This window comes from Sus scrofa, chromosome 7 (genome assembly GCF_000003025.6).
Source record: "Sus scrofa isolate TJ Tabasco breed Duroc chromosome 7, Sscrofa11.1, whole genome shotgun sequence".
Classification (NCBI taxonomy): Eukaryota; Metazoa; Chordata; class Mammalia; order Artiodactyla; family Suidae; genus Sus; species Sus scrofa.
Window position 1 is genome coordinate 75165762 of NC_010449.5, and position 19757 is coordinate 75185518.

At 50.3% G+C, this 19757-nt stretch overlaps 2 protein-coding genes and 1 long non-coding RNA gene across 12 annotated transcripts; 1 reads left to right on the forward strand and 2 right to left on the reverse strand.

The window, feature by feature from the left end:
- LOC110261592 lies at positions 311 to 1977 on the forward strand. Its single transcript, XR_002345920.1, has 2 exons — positions 311 to 854; positions 1169 to 1977. It is a non-coding gene; the product is annotated as an uncharacterized LOC110261592 (long non-coding RNA).
- FITM1 (fat storage inducing transmembrane protein 1) lies at positions 1225 to 2479 on the reverse strand. Its single transcript, NM_001128470.1, is given in 2 exon segments — positions 1225 to 1834; positions 2209 to 2479. Coding segments are annotated over 2 exon segments (873 nt in total). The 5' UTR covers positions 2475 to 2479; the 3' UTR covers positions 1225 to 1227.
- Positions 3940 to 15376, reverse strand: DCAF11 (DDB1 and CUL4 associated factor 11). Of its 10 annotated transcripts, none has more exons than XM_001928359.5 (15): positions 14777 to 15376; positions 14307 to 14674; positions 13288 to 13415; positions 12469 to 12596; positions 12171 to 12235; positions 11552 to 11652; positions 11175 to 11321; positions 10909 to 10963; positions 10396 to 10464; positions 9726 to 9783; positions 9444 to 9629; positions 8844 to 8997; positions 8049 to 8201; positions 6409 to 6515; positions 3940 to 6306 (listed from the first exon to the last, which is right to left on the reverse strand). In XM_001928359.5, the coding sequence occupies exons 2-15, from the start codon at positions 14459 to 14461 to the stop codon at positions 6172 to 6174; spliced, it is 1641 nt and encodes a 546-aa protein (XP_001928394.1). In that variant the 5' UTR covers positions 14462 to 14674; positions 14777 to 15376; the 3' UTR covers positions 3940 to 6171. The 10 variants fall into 10 exon arrangements, with proteins under 10 accessions (XP_001928394.1, XP_005666301.1, XP_005666302.1 ...); XM_005666244.3 differs by having other exon boundaries at positions 15073 to 15243; XM_005666245.3 differs by having other exon boundaries at positions 14920 to 15215.

The following is a 19757-nucleotide window of genomic DNA, read 5'->3' on the forward strand; positions in this document are numbered from 1 at the left end:
GACTAGGAACCATGAGGTTGCGGGTTCGATCCCTGGCCTTGCTCAGTGGGGTAAGGATCTGGCGTTGCCGTGAGCTGTGGTGTAGATCACAGACACGGCTCAGATCTGGCATTGCTGTGGCTCTGGTGTAGGCTGGCGGCTACAGGTTTGATTAGATCCCTAGCCTGGGAACCTCCATGTGCTGCGGGAGCAGCCCTAGAAAAGGCAAAAAAACAAAAAAACAAACAAAAAAAGTAAAACCAGAGTTCCCTTATGGCTCAATGGATTAAAGATCTGGCATTGTCACTGAAGCAGCTCAGGTTGCTGGTGTGGCATGGGTTCAGTGGGTTCATTCCCTGGCCCAGGAACTCCCACATGCTGTGGGCACAGCCAACCCCCCTCCAAACAAAAAACAAACAAAAAGTGTAAAACCATTTCTTAGTTCTCAGGCCATACAAACAGTGGCCACAAGAGGGCTTTCATTTGCTTATCCATGATTTAGAGCACAGACAACAGACCCATACCGCCTGGGTTAGTAATTCTGGCTCTGATATTTACTAGCTGTGAAAAGTTACTTAACCTCTGTGCCTCCATTTTCACAACTCTACAATGGGAACACTACCAAACCTAGCTCATAGTGTTGTTGTGAGAGCTAAATATGTAAATTTATAGAAAGAATTTAGAGGAACTTAGAATGGTGCCTGACACAGAGTAAGCACAATAAAAGTTTGCTATTATTATTTGTGAGTTTATCATCAGGCAGTAACACGTGGACCCGCAAATGGCAGAAACCTTGTCCTTCTCATTCACCTGGCTCAATGAAGAATCATATGCTAAATAGATGAGCACACCTAGACCTCCTACAGGAAGACAAGGTAGGAAGGCCCCTGAGGAGGGCAGAAGGGGGATTTGGTGGTGGAGGCAGGAAAAACGAATCCACCAGGCTGGAGATGGAGCACTGCTCAGCAGGAATGCCACCCATACCTAAGGGCACTGTCACCTGGCCTAGCAGTGCCAGTCCTTGACATCAGAGCCCCAGATAGCTTGACATTTGCAGGCACTAGGAGACTGAAGGGACAACAGGAGGGATAGCAAGCAGCATAAGGATATTCAAGGTCAGTGACAGCAAGCAATGGCTGAGGAACCCTGGTGACAATTACCCTTTCCTTACCCTTCCCATCCTTTGCAGGTCCCACCAAGCAAATGATGAGTGGAGCCAGAGCCAGGCCCAACGTGCCTTTATTTCTTTCAGTTATGCTTGCGGCTGGGGTGAGTGAAGAGCCCATGGCCCGGGCTCCCCGGAGACCAGGGCTGATGATACCAGCTGCCGTAGGTTAGGTACCAGGCAAAGGTGCCCACTGCGGCACCCACCACCTTGTGGGTATACTGGTGGAAATAGATGACCGTACAGAGCAGCAAGAAGTTCCAGAGGCCCAGCAACAGCACGTTGAGCAGAAAGACGAGGCGCAGGGGCGCACCGGCGGGCAGCCCATGGGCCAGGTACTTGGCGAACACGGCTGCTTCCTCGGCCATGAGCAGGCAGCAGAAGGTGAGCAGGAAGGTGTGGGAGGAGACGGTGTAGCCTCGCCACTGGTGGCCGGCCGCCAGGCAGCTGCGGCGGTCTGGCAGCTCGTGGAGCAGCAGGCCCTGGGGCAGAGGCTCGAAGCAGGAGCCGGTCAGGTCCTCAATGAGCAGGAAGGCCCGTCCGGCCCCTCGCCACACGGCGGCCCCCACCACCAGCCGGCTCAGGTGCCTCGCTGTCACTGCCACGCGCCGTGTAGCCAGGAACACCACCAGCAACACGAAGCCCCCCAGGAAGGTGCACGTCCAGCCCCATGCCGAATTCACAAACTTTCTGTGGGCAGAGAAGAGGGAGAGCTCCTGAGGTCCCTGAGCCCCATCTCCCCACCCTGCTCTGTTTCCATTACAGCTTTGTCTCCAGTCCCACCCATCATCCCTGGGTCTCTGTCTCCTGTGCTCTCCAGCCACCAACTGCATGCATTTAAACTTGGCCAACTCCTCAGCGGCCCACTCAGCCTTCTGGGGCCTGTGTTTCCTCTTCGGCCCTGCTCCTGTACCCCCATGACTCTGTTCCCCTCCCCCCTTGACCTTCTCTTCAACCTCCCAGCCTATTTTTAGTATCCTGGACTGGCAGGAGGACAGAAACCTGGAGGGAGCTGGGATCCCAGAGCCCAGGGAGCCAGCGCCCACGGCCTCGAGTGGACTCACATGTTGAAGAAGTTGCCGTGGCTGGCGAAGATGGTCCGAGGGTTGACATGGAACTGCAGAAGGGGCCCGAAGATGACCACGGCTGCCAGCCAGGCGTGGTAGAGGCGCCGCAAGCAGGGGCTACCCAGGAGGCGGGCAGCCTGTTCACTTCCAAAGTATAGCAAAGCAGAGGCCACCCACAGCAGCACCTTGACTAGGCAGCCCAGCAGTGTCCGGATCCGGGCCCCGGCCCCCAGCCCTGCCCCCACCACCGGCCCCCGCTCCATGTTCCCTCCCCTCCCCACTAACAGCTCGCTCTGCTGGGCAGCTGAGGAGGGGCTGATGGGGCCCCCCCTGGACAAGGACAGGCAGTGACAGGTGTGGCAGACATAGAGCAGAGCTGTGTTGGCAGCTGGCAGGCGGGGGAGAGGGGCGGGGGGCAATAAGGGGCCAGGGCAGAGGGCTGCCACGTCAGCAGGGTTCCTGCCATGGGTGTGTGTCCTGACAGCGGCCTGTATCCTTCCCTCAGTCCTGTGTCCCCTTGACCCTCTAGGTCTGTGTCTTCAGCTCAGACTATGTTCTAGTTCACATTTCAGGGCCATGCCTGCTGTTCAGGGCTGTTTTTGTCCTCAGCCTGCTTGGGTCTGCCTGTCCCTGTTTGGTCAAAGTCATCCCCACCTCACCCAGGCTGGACTCTCAGAGCCCCAAAGGTCAGGTTCACTCCTAGGTGATGGGGGGGTGGAGACCCTAGAAGGAAAATCCCCAGCTTGGAGTCCACGAAAACTTAGGTTGTAGAACCGTGACACACAGAGGTTCCTGCACCAGGGATTGAACCTGAGTCTCAGTGGTGAGAATGCCGAAACAATTTTTACACATTTCCTGTGATCATAAGGTGCTAAAAGTTAACAATTTTTTTCTTCTAGGTTGAATTTCCATATATTGTTAGTAGTACAAATTTCAAAATTGTTAGTATAAAATGTACTATTAGTACAACAAACAATTCACACAATTTGGTAATTAACAATGAACTAAGATTATATTGGAAATCCATTTCTTTTTTTATTATTAAATTAACTTTTTTAATATAATGATTATTATTTTTTTCCATTATAGCTGGTTTACAGTGTTCTGTCGATTTTCTACTGTACAGCATGGTGACCCAGTTATACCTACATGTATACATTCTTTTTTCTCACATTATCATGCTCCATCGTAAGTGACCAGACATAGTTCCCAGTGCTATATAGCAGGATCTCATTGCTAATCCATTCCAAAGGCAATAGTTTGCATCTACTAACCCCAAGCACCACATCCATCCCACTCCCTCCCCCTCGGCAGCCACAAGTCTATTCTTCAAGTCCATGATTTTCTTTTCTGTGGAAAGGTTAGTTTGTGCCATACATTAGATTCCAGATACAAGTGATATCATATGGCATTTGTCTTTCTCTTTCTGATTTATTTCACTCAGTATGAGACATACGGAGGTTCCCAGGCTATGTGCTGAATTGGAGCTGTAGCCGCCAGCCTATGCCACAGCAACCCAAGATTGGAGTCGTGTCTGTGACTTACAGCAACGCCAGATCCTTAACCCACGGAGTGAGGCCAGGGGTTGAGCCCACAACCTCAAGGTTCCTAGTCAGATTCGTTACCCACTGAGCCACGACAGGAACTCCGGAAATCCACTTCTTGATGAGAAAAATGAACAGCTCCCTTGGGGCCTTGATTAAATGAGGCTTCGGGGACACTAGTAATTTTATTTTATTTTTATTTTTGTCTTTTTAGGGCTGCAACCATGGCATATGGAGGTTCCCAGGCTAGGTGTTGAACTGGAGGTGCAGCTGCTGGCCTATGCCACAGCAACAGCAATGCCAGATCCAAGCCATATCTGTGACCTACACCACAGCTCATGGCAATGCCAGATCCTTAACCCACTGAGCCAGGCCAGGGATCAAACCTGTGTCCTCATGGATGCTAGTCAGATGTTTCTGCTGGACCACAATGGCAACTCCCAACTCTAGTAATTTTATTTATTTTATTTTTACCTTAGGATGACTGATTTACATTTTTTAATTTTTATTTTTTCCATTATAGCTGGTTTACAGTGTTCTGTCAATTTTCTACTGTACAGCAGAGTGACCCAATCACACATACATATGTACACTCTTTTTCTCATATTATCCTCCATCATAAGTGACTAGTTATAATTCCCAGTGCTATACAGCAGGAACGACACTAGTAATTTTAATTGACCTCTCCCTTTGGCACCCTGGAGGAAAAACAGTTCTGGGTGAGATGGTGGCATCTCTGGGGTGAAGAGGCAGAGAGGGAATGAAAAGGACCAGTGCGAAAGGAGATCTGGCACGACAGTTTCATGCAGGGAGATAAACTGGAGGAGAGAAGCACATGGAGGCAGAGCATCTGGACAATTTATTCTTTTAAAGCTACCCGTTTCACTGTTAAATAAGTACATCTTTTATCCCTTGCTGTGTCTTTAAGACTCCCTGGAGGTGAGTATCCCAGTCTGAAAACTGCCTTAGAAGTAAGGGGAAGATCATGTGAACCCCAGCTCCCTAATTGACCACATCGTGGGTCTGCTCTGGGGCCTGTCCTCTGCAAACCTTCATTTTCAGCGGATGATGTCTTATGCATGAAGTGGCCAGAGGGGGCCTGGCATCAGTGCCCACCAGGTTCTCTCTGGCTCTGGGCCACTTCTGTCCGTGGACTGGACCAGCTCCAGGGCAGAGCTGATGTGGTGTTCTGTGCTCTAAACTAAAATGTGCTTAGGAGTTCCTGTTGTGGCTCAGTGGTAACGAACTAGTATCTATGAAGACGTGAGTTCGATCCCTGGCCTTGCTCAGTGGGTTGAGGATCTGACCTTACCATGAACCATGATGTAGGTGGCAGATGTGGCTCAGATCCCGCGTTGCTGTGGCTGTGGCATAGGCTGGCACCTGTAGCTCTGATTTGACCCCTAGCCTGGGAACCTCCATATGCTGCGGGTGTGGCCCTAAAAAGCTTTAAAAAAAAAAAAGTGCTTATTTTCTTGTTATCTCAATTTTTACCAGCTGGAAAGTTTCTGAGGTCGGTGAGGGACTCCCTGTTGCAAAGCTCAGTTAAAAAATGATTTTGGTATTTCCCTTCATCTTGGGGCATCAAAGAGGTGTTTTCTCCCACAGAGGAGATACCTGAAGGCTCTGCTGAAACTATTTCCCTGAAGTGAGAAGATAAAAGATCTCAGGCAGGAAAAAGAGAGAGACAGGCAGATGCTGAACCAGGTTCCCACAGTTTATTGAGGGACCCAAAGCCAGTGAGAGGACGAAGGAGTCCTACTTCAATATCCCTCCTTGAAGCTGCTGGCCTCCGGCCAATGGAATACTCTGGGAGGGGAGGGCCTGCCCTGTGTGGGGGCCATACGGAGCTTCTCGTGCCCAGCCTGCCTACCCACCCCACAAACCCAGATGTGTGAGAGAAAAGACAGAATTCCTGCCCAGGAGGGTGCTGAGGACACCTCGGACCTCCCCCTCGGCTGGGGTTAAAGCCCTTCGACCTCCCTCGGGAGGAGTGGCCCAGAAACATGGCCCTCTGATCGGCCAGTCTAATCCTCAGAGTGAAGGCCTGAGCAATGGGCCTGGCTGACAGCTGCCGGCATCTACTCTCGGAGCTAACACATAACATCCAAACATGATTAAAGACCCTCAGGACGGTTCTCCCTCTGACAAAGCCACACCCGAGACAGTGGTGGTCCTGCCAGACCCTGGCCAGAGACAGAGACCCAAGCCAACTGGGTGTGAGCCTGTAAGGAGACCATTCTCCTCCAAGCGGATGATCTCCCAGGGCTCAGGTAGGGGTCCGAAGCCTGGGCTTCTGGTTCTCCCCATCCAATGCCAGTGATTCCTCAAAAATCCCCCAGAAGGGAGAAAGGGAGGAGGCGGAGGTGGAGAGCTTGTCAAGAGGCTCACCCATGAGTAGGGCTGGAGGTCGGATCTACTGGGGCGAGGAAAAGGCTGTAGAGGGGTGGGACACTGAGGCAGGGGAGCTGGGGTGTTCCTCGGACTCTGGCATGTCGTCCTGGAAGTACTCGGCCTGGCGGTACTGCCACAGACGCAGGTTCCCGTCCCACTGCAGGGCAGAAAGTGGCAAGTACTCAGAGGGTGCCGCCGCCTCCCAGATCTAAGTCCCAGACACACATTGCCCCCCGTCCCCCAGCCCCAGGATCCTCACCGAACTGCTGACAATCTTCTCCTCAAAGGGGTGCCAGCTGACATCACGCACACAGGCCTTGTGGCTGGTCAGCTTCTTTACGATGTGGCCACTGAGGAGGTCGTACACTGTCCAGGAAAGGCCAGAGTGGAGAGGGGCTGCCGGGAGAACTTCTAGCCACACATCCCTCCCTGAGCAACACCACTTACCTACCTTTCAGACAACTTGCTGCGTTCCCAGGGGAGCAAAGCCCACACCTGAGGATAGTGTTACTTCTCAGTGTCTTTTCCCTACCTTGGGTTGAGGGCATCTTTGAGCAGAGCTAGGCAACCTCTGACCCTTAGCTAAATCTCACAGGGTCTACAGTGGGTCTACAGTTGGTCTACAGTTAAGAAAATGTGGAGCTCCCATCCTGTCTCAGTGGTTAATGAACCCGACTAGCACCCATGAGGATGCAGGTTCGACCCCTGGCCTCGCTCAGTGGGTTAAGGATCCAGTGTTGCCGTGAGATGGGGTGTAGGTCACAGACGCGGCTTGCTGTGGCTGTGGTGTAGGCCAGCAGTTGTAGCTCCGATTTGACCCCTAGCCTGGGAACCTCCATATGCCGCAGGTGCGGCCCTAAAAAAAATAAAAATAGAAGAAAAAAAAAAAAAAAAAAGGGCTCTTCTCCCCACTCCCAGGAGCCCTGGTTGTTCTTTGCTTTCTTTTAATAGAGACTGCTTGCTTGCAAAAATAAATAAATAAATAAATATATAGATAAAAAAAACAAAACAAAACAAAAAAACAAAAAGAAAATGCAATGTGGCTTCAAAGCACCAATTTTCCTAAAAGTCCCTACGATATGGAAGGCATTGCAGAAATGAACAATGGGGTGTCTCCACAGACGTATGAACCTGCCATCCCTTCTCTGGACTTGGGTATATTTTTCTCTCTCCCTGGAAGGGCCTCCATCTTGGGGCCTTCCTTGGTATGGCGCTGTCTTGGGCCCCTTCTGTGAATCTGGGTTTTTCATTTTTTTTGTCTTTTTAGGGCCGCACCTGTGGCATATGGAGGTTCCCAGGCTAAGGGTTGAATCAGAGCTATAGCTGCCAGCCTATACCAGAGTCATATGGGATCTGAGCCGCATCTGCGACCTACACCCCATCTCACGGCAATGCTGGATCATTAACCCACTGAGCGAGGCCAGGGATCGAACCCGAATCCTCATGGATGCTAGTTGGGTTCGTTAACCACTGAGCCATGACAGGAACTTCTGTCTGTGACTCTGTTTGTGTTTCTTTGCTCATGCTCCTCTTGGTTCAGTGGCTGTACATCTTTTACTATTTGTGGCTGTCTTTTTGTGTCATTCTTTGCATCTCTGTTCCCTCCTACCTTTCGTCTGTAATCTTTTCCCTTGACTGGCTAAAAAACAGAACTGGGTGTATTTCTGGTCACCGATTATATTTATTGACTAGAATTCTCTGTTCCTTTCCTTAATTTAAAATGCTAATGAATAGAATATTTTCTCCTTTCTCTGTTTAAGCCTCCCCTGCTCCAGGGCAAATTAAATTTTGCTTGCAGTTGTCACTGGGTTTTTTAAGGTGGTCACTGGTGGTTACAGATGGAATGCAGAGAAACCTTCCTATCCTCCCCGAGGCCCCCTGTTCCGACACAATCCTTACCAACCACTTTGCCGGTGGAGCAGCCACTGTAGATGTACTGTTGGCCGGTGCTGTAGGTGGGAGAGAACCGGCAGCGGATGAGGGTGTGCAGCACCCCGTGGCCCCGGTAGGTCATCAAGGAGCTGTCCCCCGGGAGCTTCAGCTTCCGCCAGGCTGGGGGGAGAGGCAGGGTGAGCCCTAGGTTAGGGAACCTGGATTCTCCTGTATCACTTGTCCTCGGCACAGACTGAGGCTCACAGACAGCCCCCTTTCCAGTTCTCACGAGTGGCTCTTTGCCACCTAATGTCAGCTGATATACCCTCACATAGCTCTGATTCTTTTTTTCTTGTTTAGGGCCACACCTGCAGCATATGGGAGGTTCTCAAGCTAGGGGTCGAATCAGAGCTGTAGCTGCCAGCCTATGCCACAGCCACAGCATCGCCTGATCCTTAACCCACTGAGTGAGACCAGGGATCTAACCCACATCCTCATGGATACTAGTTGGATTCATTTCCACAGAGCCATGACAGGAACTCCCTCTGCTGATTGTTAAGATGCTGAAATACTCTTCTATCCACTGGTTCTGAGTATGCCTAGCCCCACTGGGAACCCCTGGCTCTCCCATGGTTCAGCAAAAAGCGTTAATGCCTGGCAAAGGTGAATCAGGAAGGGCCTCTAGGACTCTCGCTCCAGGCTACAGCCCTCCTCCTACACCCACCTACCGTGCTCTGGCCAGGCCTTACCAGGGGTCAAATATTTTAACTACCACCCCCAATTGTTCACTCTTCAGATCTTGGGTTCTACTTCCACTCTCACCTTTTTTGGGCACTTGTTGCCAGCGGTAGTCCCAGTCTTGCTGTGTGGCAGCCTGGCGTGAGGCTTCCATACCTTCCCGGCTAGAAAAGCGGCGGATATCCCAGAGCTTGATGGTCTGGTCTTTGGAGTTGGAGATGAGATATCGGGCGTCACCCTGTGAATCCCAAGATGGATGATGAAGTGTCAGAACTTGCAAATGTCAGTGGCTGTCAGGCTGGCTCCTCCTCCCCCGTGAAGGAGTAAGAGCGCTGGTCTTTTCACTTTGGTCGCCTCTTTTCTTCATCCAGGCAGACCGAGCCACAGACCCCACCCACTGGTTAGGTTTCCCCTTCTTTGCCCAGGGCGCTGGCTGGGCTCCTATTCTATCCTGGATCAGACTGTCTTCTACTTTCCTTGTATAGAAAGCTGCTCCTTGAGGAGTGGTGGTACTAACGGATCTCATGTCTCGTGGCTTAAGCCTCTTCCTTAACCTCCAGCTCTTGCAAACCTTGGCTAAGGAGGAGCTTGGTGAGTTCCCATGCCCGTCCACTCTGACGCCCTCCTGGACAACAGGAACCTCAGCAGCCTGGCTGTGCAGGCAGGTCCTGCCTCTGTGCCCACCTTGCTGTCAATGAAAGTGATGCCATCTTGGTGTCCAGCCAGCGCACCCACAGGCTTGGGGTCATCCTCCCGCATGGTGCGTCGATCCCACACTTTGCAGATGGCATCATCACCCCCGGAGAACAGGATCTGGGAGCTCATGTCAGCAAAGGCCACTGCATTCACATCATCCTCATGGGATTCAATCTAGGGGAAAAGGAGGCCAGGGTGCCTACGACCTCTTTCTAGGTCTTCCCATAGGCCAAGGACCAGGAGGCAGAGGCTCCGTCTTGGGAGCAATACCTGAAGGGTACGCCGATTCTGTTCTCGATCAAAGACATACAGGCAGCCATCGTTGGCCCTGAAAGGAAGGAGATAAAGAGGGTATGGAGCCAGGACCACAATGGAGCCAGACCAATGCTCCATGTGCTCTGGAGAGACTGTGTCTCAAAGTCCTATGGAGGAGCAAGTGCTTGTCTCTTTTTTTTTTTTTTTTGTCTTTTTAGGGCCATACCCTCGGCATATGGAAGTTCTCAGGGCAGATGACCAATTGGAGCTGTAGCTGCCCACCTATGCCACAGCCACAGCCACAGGTTCTGGCGTCTGCGATCTACACCACAGCTCACGGCAACACCAGAACCTCAACCTACTAAGCGAGGCCAGGGATCAAACTGCGTCCTCATGGATACTAATCAGGTTCACTACCACTGAGCCACGATGGGAGAAGAGTTATGCAGGAGATGGGAGAAGAGTTAGCTGTGTTTACAAGGAGGTATGAGCTCTCCCATCTCATGCTGGGGAAACGGTGAGCGAGGGGTGAAGTAACTCAGAAACCTTGACCCTGGGGAAGGCCTGGTTGTTCTCCACAGCTGCCTGGGTACAGGGGTCCAGTGCCATCTCTGTAATGGCAGAGATGGCTTCTGGAAGAACTCCTGTCTCATTAAGCAAGGGACACATCCCCACACACACTCACCCTCCAAGCACTTCTCGTCCATCTGAAGACACGGCGATGGAGAAGACGGCAAAGCGACGCTCAACAGGCCTGAAAAGAGCAAAGGAGTGGCTGCGTGAAGTCCCTCCACCCCAGCTCATCTACAGAGAATCTGACGAGGGCCGTGAGGCACACCGCTGTGGGGGAAAGGACCCCTGCCAGCATGTGCTAGAATGGGCAGCACCTCAGTGAGACACTGGGAAGAAGCCTACAGCCGCCCACTGCACCCTGGTCCTCTGCATGACAGGCTAGATGCTTCCCTCCTGGGAATCCACACAGAGAAACTTGCAACCAGTGTACTTTTCCCTCTAAGCAGGAGTTCCAGTTAAAGACGTTTGCTCCTAGAGAGCCTTCCTTGAGAGATGTTTTGTTTTTCGGGTTTTTGGCTTTTCAGGGCCGCACCTGCAGCATATAGGAGCTCCCAGGCTAGGGGTTGAATTGGAGCTACACCTTGAGAGGTTTCTGATGAGTCTGACCAGGAAGGGAAGCCAGTACCTTAGATCCAGGGCTGTGTGTGTGTCTCCCTCCCCGTAGATGTTGCAGATATGAACTAAGAGAAGCAAGAGAAACAAGACTCTTTCAGGGCTGGGGTACGGAGGGTGGAAGTGAGGCTGGGAGGTGATGGAACAAAGGGCAAGGATGTCCACCCTGGGGGGCGATCTGCCCAGGAGAAGGCGCAGAGTCCTGGCTCCCAGGAGATGGGCCTTTGGAGAGCTCAGGTCCCAGGCTGGAGCCACCGTGGTGGTCTGGGGCCTACTCACTGTAATCAGACCAGCTGGAGTAAAGGAAATGATTCCCATCAGGGGTGAAGGCCACATCCAAGACGCTCCAGCCGACATCCCGGGCCTTGATGCTCTTGAACTTATGAAAGCGGCCATACCGGCAGTCATACATTCGGATTACCTGGTCTGTGTAAGTGGGGATCAGGCAGAATTAGGGGACACTCTCCCAGAATCCTCCCTAGATCAGACCTCTCTCACTCAGTGCAGCTGTGGAATCTGCCCTTGATCATGGGCAATGTGTTCTGGCCAGGCATCCCTAAGCCAGGATCTGAGCCCCTGGGGCCTGGGGCTTTCTAGCCCTAGGCAGGGGGACCACCTCTTGTTCTAGGGCAGTTTGTAGGACTAGGGTCTGATACCTTGGCAGGCAGACATGAAGATCTGACCATCTTTGCTGTAGATGCCACAGAAAGCCTTCTGGGAGTAGGTATCAATGAAGCCCAGATCATTGGGCAAGAAGCTGGGGAACAGAGGAAATGAGTGTAAGGGGAGCTCAGCACAGGCAGTGTCCCGGTTAGTAGAATCCTAACAGAGCTGGATGTGTGTACAGAGGATATTTCCTTTTAGCTTGGGTACAAGCCTCTTTCTTTTCTTTTGCTTTTTGGCTGCCCCATGGCATATGGAGTTCCTGGGCCAGGGATCAGATCCAAGATGTAGCTGCAACCTAAGCTGAAGCTGCGGCAATGCTGGATCCTTAACCCACTGTGCCCGGATGGCTGGCGATCAATCCTGTGCCCCAGCGCCCCCAAGACGCCAATGATCCCTTTGTGCCATGGTGGGAACTCCACAGTCTCTTTCTTTCATTCATCTATCATCCCCTCAATTGCTATACTTTGCCATTTTGTTTATTCTCAAAGCCTCAACCCCATGTAACCTTACCTGAATATCCCTAAGGATCCTTTAACATTGGTCTCTTCAAAGTTTAGGAGATAAGACCTATCTGGCCCTTGGGATCTCTTCACCAAGCCCCATACTCACTGAGACATCACTCGAGACTGTTCTCCAAGGGAGAAGCTTCCCCGGTGGCAGAGGCCCCGTTCTCTCTAAAGGAAGGGATTGGGGAATATTGCTAGCAGAAACAGAGGGCCACTTCAGGCACACCAAGCCCCCTCCTCCAAAGATACTGTTCTTGCTACAGACAAAATACCCATACCCAGTAGTTCATCCCACCAAAGCCCAATGCAGGTTGGCTAAGAGTGTTCCAGTTCCAGCCCTTGTAGCTTCTGGCTACATTGATAGGGCTGCTGTCAGGCGGGCTAGAAGTGCAGAGGCCTACCTGGAGCAGCATTTGAGGAAAGCTGTGCTCCCGGGCTGCCCGTCTATGTCCTAGCCGCCCTGTGGCCAATTCCACCTGTGTCTTGATCTCACTGCATTCCAGGTCCCGGGTGTCAGGGGTGGCATCCACTGCAAATACCAAAGAGAAGTTTTGTTCTAGGTCTTCCAGCCCCAGAGGACAGTTACAGAGCTGTGCTCAACCCACTCAACATGGCTGAATATTCCGGGGCTGTGAAGATTCCCTCATCCCCTGAATTATCACATCTTTCTTTCAATTTTTGCCATAATTTTTGTGTGTGTGTGTGTCTTTTTAGGGCCACACCTGCGGCATATGGAGGTTCCCAGGCTAGGGGTCTGATTGGAGCTGTAGCTGATGGCCTACGACACAGACACAGCAACGTGGGATCCGAGCTGCGTCTGCAACCTACACCACAGCTCACGGCAACACCAGATCCTTAACCCATTGAGTGAGGCCAGGGACTGAACCTGCATCCTCATGGATGCTAGTCAGGTTCTTTAACCACTGAGCCACGATGGGAATGGCCATAAAAATTTTTATAAAAGGTTTTCTGATGAGGGTCTTTTTTTTTTTTTTTTTTTTGGCAGTGCCTGTGGCATGTGGAAGTTCCCAGGCAAGGGATCGAACTTGCACCACAGCAGCTACTCAAGCTGTTGCAGTGACAAAGCCAGATCCTTAATTCACTGTGCCATAAGAAAACTCCTCTGATGAAAGTCTTCTGATGTTGGAGTTTCAGTCTGCCCTTCCTCTTTTTTAATTTTTTTAAATTAAAGTATAGTTGATTTATGTCTTTCCTCTTACCAGGTGGGTTGTATCGGTCTCCGAGACGACCATCCCAGGCATTGTCATGCTCTTCCTCTGAGTCTGAGAGGGCCTGGATGAGTTGTAAATTTGCCGCACCTCCTCCCTGCACCAACCTCACTTGGCCTCTGTGGAGAGAGCCCCCATGATAAAGGGGAGTATCCCATCCCCAAATCAACCAAATTCAGAGTCAGTGGTGATGTTAGTTCTTAGACTACCTAGTCCTCAAACTCTCATTCTGTAGCCATTTTGAGGGTGGGGGCTGACAAGACCTTGGCTGTTATTTTCAGTCTCCTATAAGACACACTAGGCAATAAGTTCTCCATCTTATAGCAGGAGTAGAAAAACCCCGACATCACACGGGGTTAGCTGACTCCTCAGAGAGCTAAAAATTGAGAGCATTTCCTTCCAAGCCTCTGCCCAAGGAGTTCAGCATAGAACATGGTGTTCTGAAGGGACTCCCAAGGTTTTTTTCTCCCCAAGAAGCCATAGCTAAGAACCAAAGCCAGTTGCACCCCTTTCCAGTCAATTCCTGGTGGTCACTTCCCTCAAAGCAATCTTTCCTCAAAAACAGGATTAGAGTTAATTTAAACTTGTTTTTCCAGTAAATCCACATGGCCTCATATCATGTGTCAATAACTTCACTAAAGTTCAATACCCACCTTCCCAGCACTTTTCAACCCTCACATCATTCCTTTTCCACCAGGCAACCGCCCCCCCCATTTCTTATTTACGTGAAAAATAATCTACATTTGTGTAGTCATAACTAAAAAGACTCCCCTGAACAGTTCCCTCAAACATAAGAGCAAGTCATCTAGCTGACCCTCCCTAGGCAAAACCCACTCTTACTGGGTATGAAGCTGAGTGCCCTGAGTGTCCAGCAGGGAGGGATGTTCTGCTCAAACAGAAAGGTAGTCCTGGGATAATCCCACTTCCTATTATCTGTAACTTCCCTGATTGGAGCTGGGATCAAGGGACTGTGGTGGCGCCTGGTGGGGACACACCAGAGGGTAAGTTACCTGCGTAGGAGATAGGCCAGTACCTGGGCCAGATCCACATCTTCATCCTCCTCTTCCTCTTCCTCACTCCGACGCAGGCCAGCCCCTCTTCGGGGCAAGCCCTCGGAGGGGTCTCCGGACCCAGTTCCTGCACTGCTGCTGTTCCGTGATCCCATCTTCTGGTCACAGCATCCTTAAGTCCTGTGCAGGGACTCCTCCTGTCACCTCCTTGGGTTTGATGAAAGCAAACCCTGCTCTAGAAATACCAGGGTCTCCTGAGGTACGGCGGTAGCTATAACTAGGAAGGCTACACTTCTTAGGGACTGAGAACCCTTCTCCTTGGCCTGTAACAACTCCCAAAGCTTCGGGAACACAAACCTTTCCCAATCCTGTGAAGCAAAAAAAAACAGAGTGAAGTCTAGGGCGTGACCTTAGCTCACCAGTAAGAATCCTTTGAAGAGGAATTTCTCAGTTTTCTACCTCAAACTCACCTATCAAAGTCCCTGAGGGTGGGGTGGATTCCCAGGTAACCTCTCAGGCCGACCAATCAAAAACCCTCGCAGAAGAAAGCGCCTCATTAGCTTATCCCATCTAACCAATCAGAAGCCTTAGGACCCCCCGACGCCCCCCTTACCGGCCAATCAGCACACTCCCTCCCAAAAGCCGGCGGCAGCGACAACCAATGAAGTTAAAACTCCACTTAACCCCCTCCTTCCTCGCCTCACGCCCACGTGGTGTGCCAGGGATGTGTAAGCTAAGGGGGGTAGGCCTGCGAGAGACCACCCACCAGCCAGGAGAGGTCTCAGGACCCGCAGCGGCGCAAGGCCTTGTTTACACCGACTGCCCTCCGGCGTCGGCCAACAGCTCCTTCGTCACGCGCTTCCTTCGTCACGCATCTCCAGGCTCTGCCGCCGGCGGACTGCAACGTCACGCGACGCCCCTGACGGCCCCGCCCCCTTGGCCCGCTCACTGGACAGCTGAGAGCGGTGATTGACAGATGGGCGGGAGAAAGTGTGTGATGAGTGCTAGGGGAGGGGAAAGCGCGCGATCCAGGAGGAGCGGTCGCTTCTGGTTGGGAGGCGTTAAGTGCGGAACTGGCTGCTTCTTGAATCAGAAACAACGGAACTAGACCTCATGGGCGAGGGGCGGGGCTTACAAAAGAAGTTTGTGATTCGCTGCCCAGAGGTGTCTTAACAAGGGAAATAATTTGCTGTCAGTCCCTTAACAACATTTAGCTTCGCACTTTTCAGAGGATCTCTAAGGGGCCTCTCTTTCCTCCCCTAGGCACGACCCCCTCCCCCGCCCCCACTTCGCTCTCTAGCACTGCTTTTTTTCTCAGGCTGCAGCTTCAGCCGGTCCGGTCCTAAGCGGTGCGCGGCTCTTTTGGGAATGCGTTCGCGTCACAGATGCACCTAGGCCTTCACACCCTCCCTTCCGGGCGTAGCTTCCGGAAGCCTTGTTCTCTTGGGGACCGCCCTTTCTAGACCTTCCGTTAGTCACTCAGGCAACTTTTTAGATGACCCCTGGCTTCGCAGTCTTTGTAGACGCTCCCTAGTGCATCCGCGGGTCCTCACTGACCTTTCATTATGGTCAGTTCGCCTCTGATTCTAACCCTAACCCTAACCCTGGGAGGATTCGAAGACTTTCCTTAGACCCTCTGTCCTTGGGGCGCCTCTGCGCAGGACCAGGGTGTGCACGCGCGGCGCCTCCTACCCCCTCCTACCCCTTCCTCCGGGTTTATGAGTAACTCGGCAGAGTTCAAGGACGAGACTTGTGTACCTAGGGATCCTCGCCCAGGCTGGGGGGTTGTGGGTCGATTGACCGTGCTGGGCGCCTAGGCCCGGGGTCCAAGCTGCCTCTCAGTGCCCCCAGCCGGGACGCTTAATTAAAAGTGCTGCCCAGAGCCTCCTGAGGGCAGGAGGGATGAGGGAGGCGGGCTTTAATTTGGGCTCTCCTGGGGCTCACTCTCCCTGGGTAGGCGAGGGTGTGGTTATCCTTCTGGTGATACCCCTTGGTTTCTAGATCGCTAGATCAGAGCTAGCTTATTATCTCTGGTCACCAGGGCCAGCTTCATGGGTGTGCGACCTGTACAGAACCCACGCTTGGTTTAATGTTCTGTTATCACACTTTGAAATTCTTTTTTTTTTTTCTTCTGCTCTTTGGGCCGCCCCCCCCCCCCGACATATGAAGGTTCCCAGGCCAGGGGTTAAATTGGAGCTACAGCTGCCGGCCTACACCACAGTCACAGCAACGCCGGATCCTTTACCCCACTGAGTGAGGCCAGGGATCTAACAGGCGTCCTCCTGGATTCTAGTTGGATTAGTTTCCGCTGCGCCATGACAGGGAACTCCCCACAGAGCAATTATTGACCGTAGTAAGACACTGGAAACAAAAGATCCAAACGCACTGCTACAGGTTAAATAAATTATGGTTCATATGGTAGACACAGAAATACCAGGTAGCCATTAAAAATGACGTAGTCTTCTATTTTCATGCCTTGGGAAATTGTGCAAATTACATTTTTTAGGCTTAAAAAAGGTGGTAGATCTGCTGATATGTGGTGGATGCAAAAACAATATGGTTTCAGTTTTGCATTTAAAAATATAAAAATAGGCTCATATCATTAAACAAATAATAAAATGGAGAAGGCCTTTCATGAACTAATTACAAAAATACAGCGTGGGAGTTCCCATCCTGGCCCAGCAGAAAAGAAACTGACTAGTATGAGGAAGCAGGTTCGATCCCTGGCATTGCCATGAGCTGTGGTGTAGGTCACAGAGGTGGCTGGGATCCTTGTTGCTGTGGCTGTGGTGTAGGCTGGTAGCTACAGCTCTGATTTGACCCCTAGCCTGGGAACCTCCATATGCCACGGGTGCAGCCCTAAAAAGACAAAAGAAAAAAAAAAAGATACAGCATGAACAAAGAATTATGGTTAACACAGTTTGACCACCAGAGGTACATAGAAAACAAAGACTTTTGTTAAAATCTCAATAATGGATTTTATTTTTATTTATATTGTTGGGGCCCCACCCATGGCATATGGAGGTTTCCAGGCTAGCAGTAGAATCGGAGATATAGCTACCAGCCTACACCAAGCCAGAGCAATGCTGGATCTGAGCTGCGTCTGCGACCTACCCCACAGCTCACAACAAGGCTGTATCCTTAACCCACTGAGCGAGGACAGGGAATGAACCCAAAACCTTATGGTTCCTAGTCGGATTCATTTCCGCTGAGCCTCTTTCCTCTTCTCCTCCCTAGCTTACAGATCCTTTTAATGTACAAATCCAGCTTAAAACTCAATAAAATCTAAATCAAGCCTTTGAAATATGTAGCTTGTACTTTATTGAGTAAAACATTTAAAAGTCATGGTAAATGTTAAAAGGTTTTAAAAATCTGAGGTTTTTGTGGCCAAAACTTGAGTCTTTTTTTTTTTTTTTGTCTTTTGAGCACATTGGAGGTACCCAGGCTAGAGGTCCAATCAGAGCTACAACTGCCAGTCTATGCCAGAGCCACAGCAAAGCCAGATTTGAGCCATATCAGCGACCTACACCACAGCTCACAGCAACGCCAGATCCCTAACCCAGTGAGTGAGGCCAGGGATCAAACCCGCAACCTCATGGTTCCCACTCAGATTCGTTTCCTCTATGCCACGAAGGGAACTCCCAAAACGAGTCTTAACGTCAAATGCTAAAGAATAGAAGGTTTCATCTGGATTCATTGGTTGATTTTTGCATGTAAAAGATTTTTAAGCCTGTGAACTTGATTATATCGCTTGTGACTTACAATATTTTGAAAATATATATGAGTATTTATGTTAGGATATGTGTTCCACTGGAAGAAAAAAACTTTTTTTTTTGGTGGACCAAACCAGAGTCACAGCAGTGACAATGCCAAATCCTTCACTGCTAGGCCACCAAGAAACTCCAAAATGGCATATCTTTAAAAATAATTTTAATTAAGTCATTTTGATAAACTTTTTTGGCCTTCTCTGTCATGATTCTGGAATTTGGCATGTTGCTTGTTGACAATTTGTAAGTGCTTTTCATCTGGGCAGCCTCCACTCTCCCCAGCAACACTTAAAGCCATTTTTCTACTTTTAGCCCCCATTTTAGGCCTGGTTCTAGTAATTGCTTTGTAAATGTCAGCTAGTTGACTTCCTGTCTGACCTGCCTTTGGCTGTTTCCTGCTCATTAGCAACTCCACCAGGGGGCGGGCTCGGCTTGAGAGGAGGGAAGGGAAGGAAATTTTTCTTTCTCTGGCTAACCATGTCCTCCTTCTCCGGGGTCCCAGCTCCCAGAGAGGTGACTGCACAGAGCTCCTGGGACACGTGTACAGCTCCAGGCAATACAAGGGAAAATTCTGTGTTCTAAAGTGATTGATGAACTGATGACATATGTTTATCACTGTGTAGCATGCTGAGTGTAGAAGGAGAGGGGGAAGTACACTGATTTTCCCAGGACTTAAAATGTGTTGACTATAAAGCAATTGAGTAATTACAGAATTTCTAATACTCTTGTGTCTTGTATCCTTGGGAACCAGATTTTTTTTTTGTCTTTTTAGGGCTGCACCCGCAGCATATGGAGGTTCCCAGGCTAAGGGTCGAATCAGAGCTGTAGCCACCAGCCTACACCACAGCCACAGCAACATGGATCTGAGCTGGGTCTACAACCTACACCACACACACACAGCTCAGGGTAACGCTGGATCCTTAACCCACTGAGTGAGGCCAGGGATTGAACCCAAGTCCTCATGGGTAGTAGTTGGGTTCGTTAACTGCTGAGCCATGACGGGAACTCCAGGGAACCAGACAGAACTTTTTGAGTGGCAGATAGGAGGTAGAGATTTGATATAGAAGTTAAAAATCCTTTAGTCCTGAGTTGGAATAGGAGTTATTATCAGTATGAACTCATGAGGTGAGTTCACAGAAAGATAAAACTCCCTATCCCTATAAGATCTAGAAACAATCTAGTAGCAACAAACGCTCCTACCACCTAGATCTTAAAATACCATTTCCCCTGGAAAGAAAACGGAGCTTGGAGAAATGGCTGATTCCAGGCCTGGGTAGGAAATTTACACTATGAGCATGGAACAACAATTCACCATGCCAGATTGCAAAGAAACCAGCAAGTGCTATCAGGGTAATGACAAAAGGAGTCAGGAGCCAAGCTCTCATGACCAAAGATGGGATAATTTGAGCATTAATGAAGATAATTTAATAAATATTAAGGATGTTTAGATCCATAAGTTCATAATAGAGTATGTGTATAACTAATTAATTTGTCACCATTTTGAAGGATGATACAAAACCAAATTATTATTCTGAAGATGGTAAATAAAGAAGAATCAAACAGTTATCTTGCTGTTCTTATATAAACCGTCCTTCAGGGTAGTGAGATAGATAAAAAGAGTATACCTTTATAAAAGTATTCCAACTTTTTTTTTTTTTTTAATGGCTGCACCCACAGCATATGG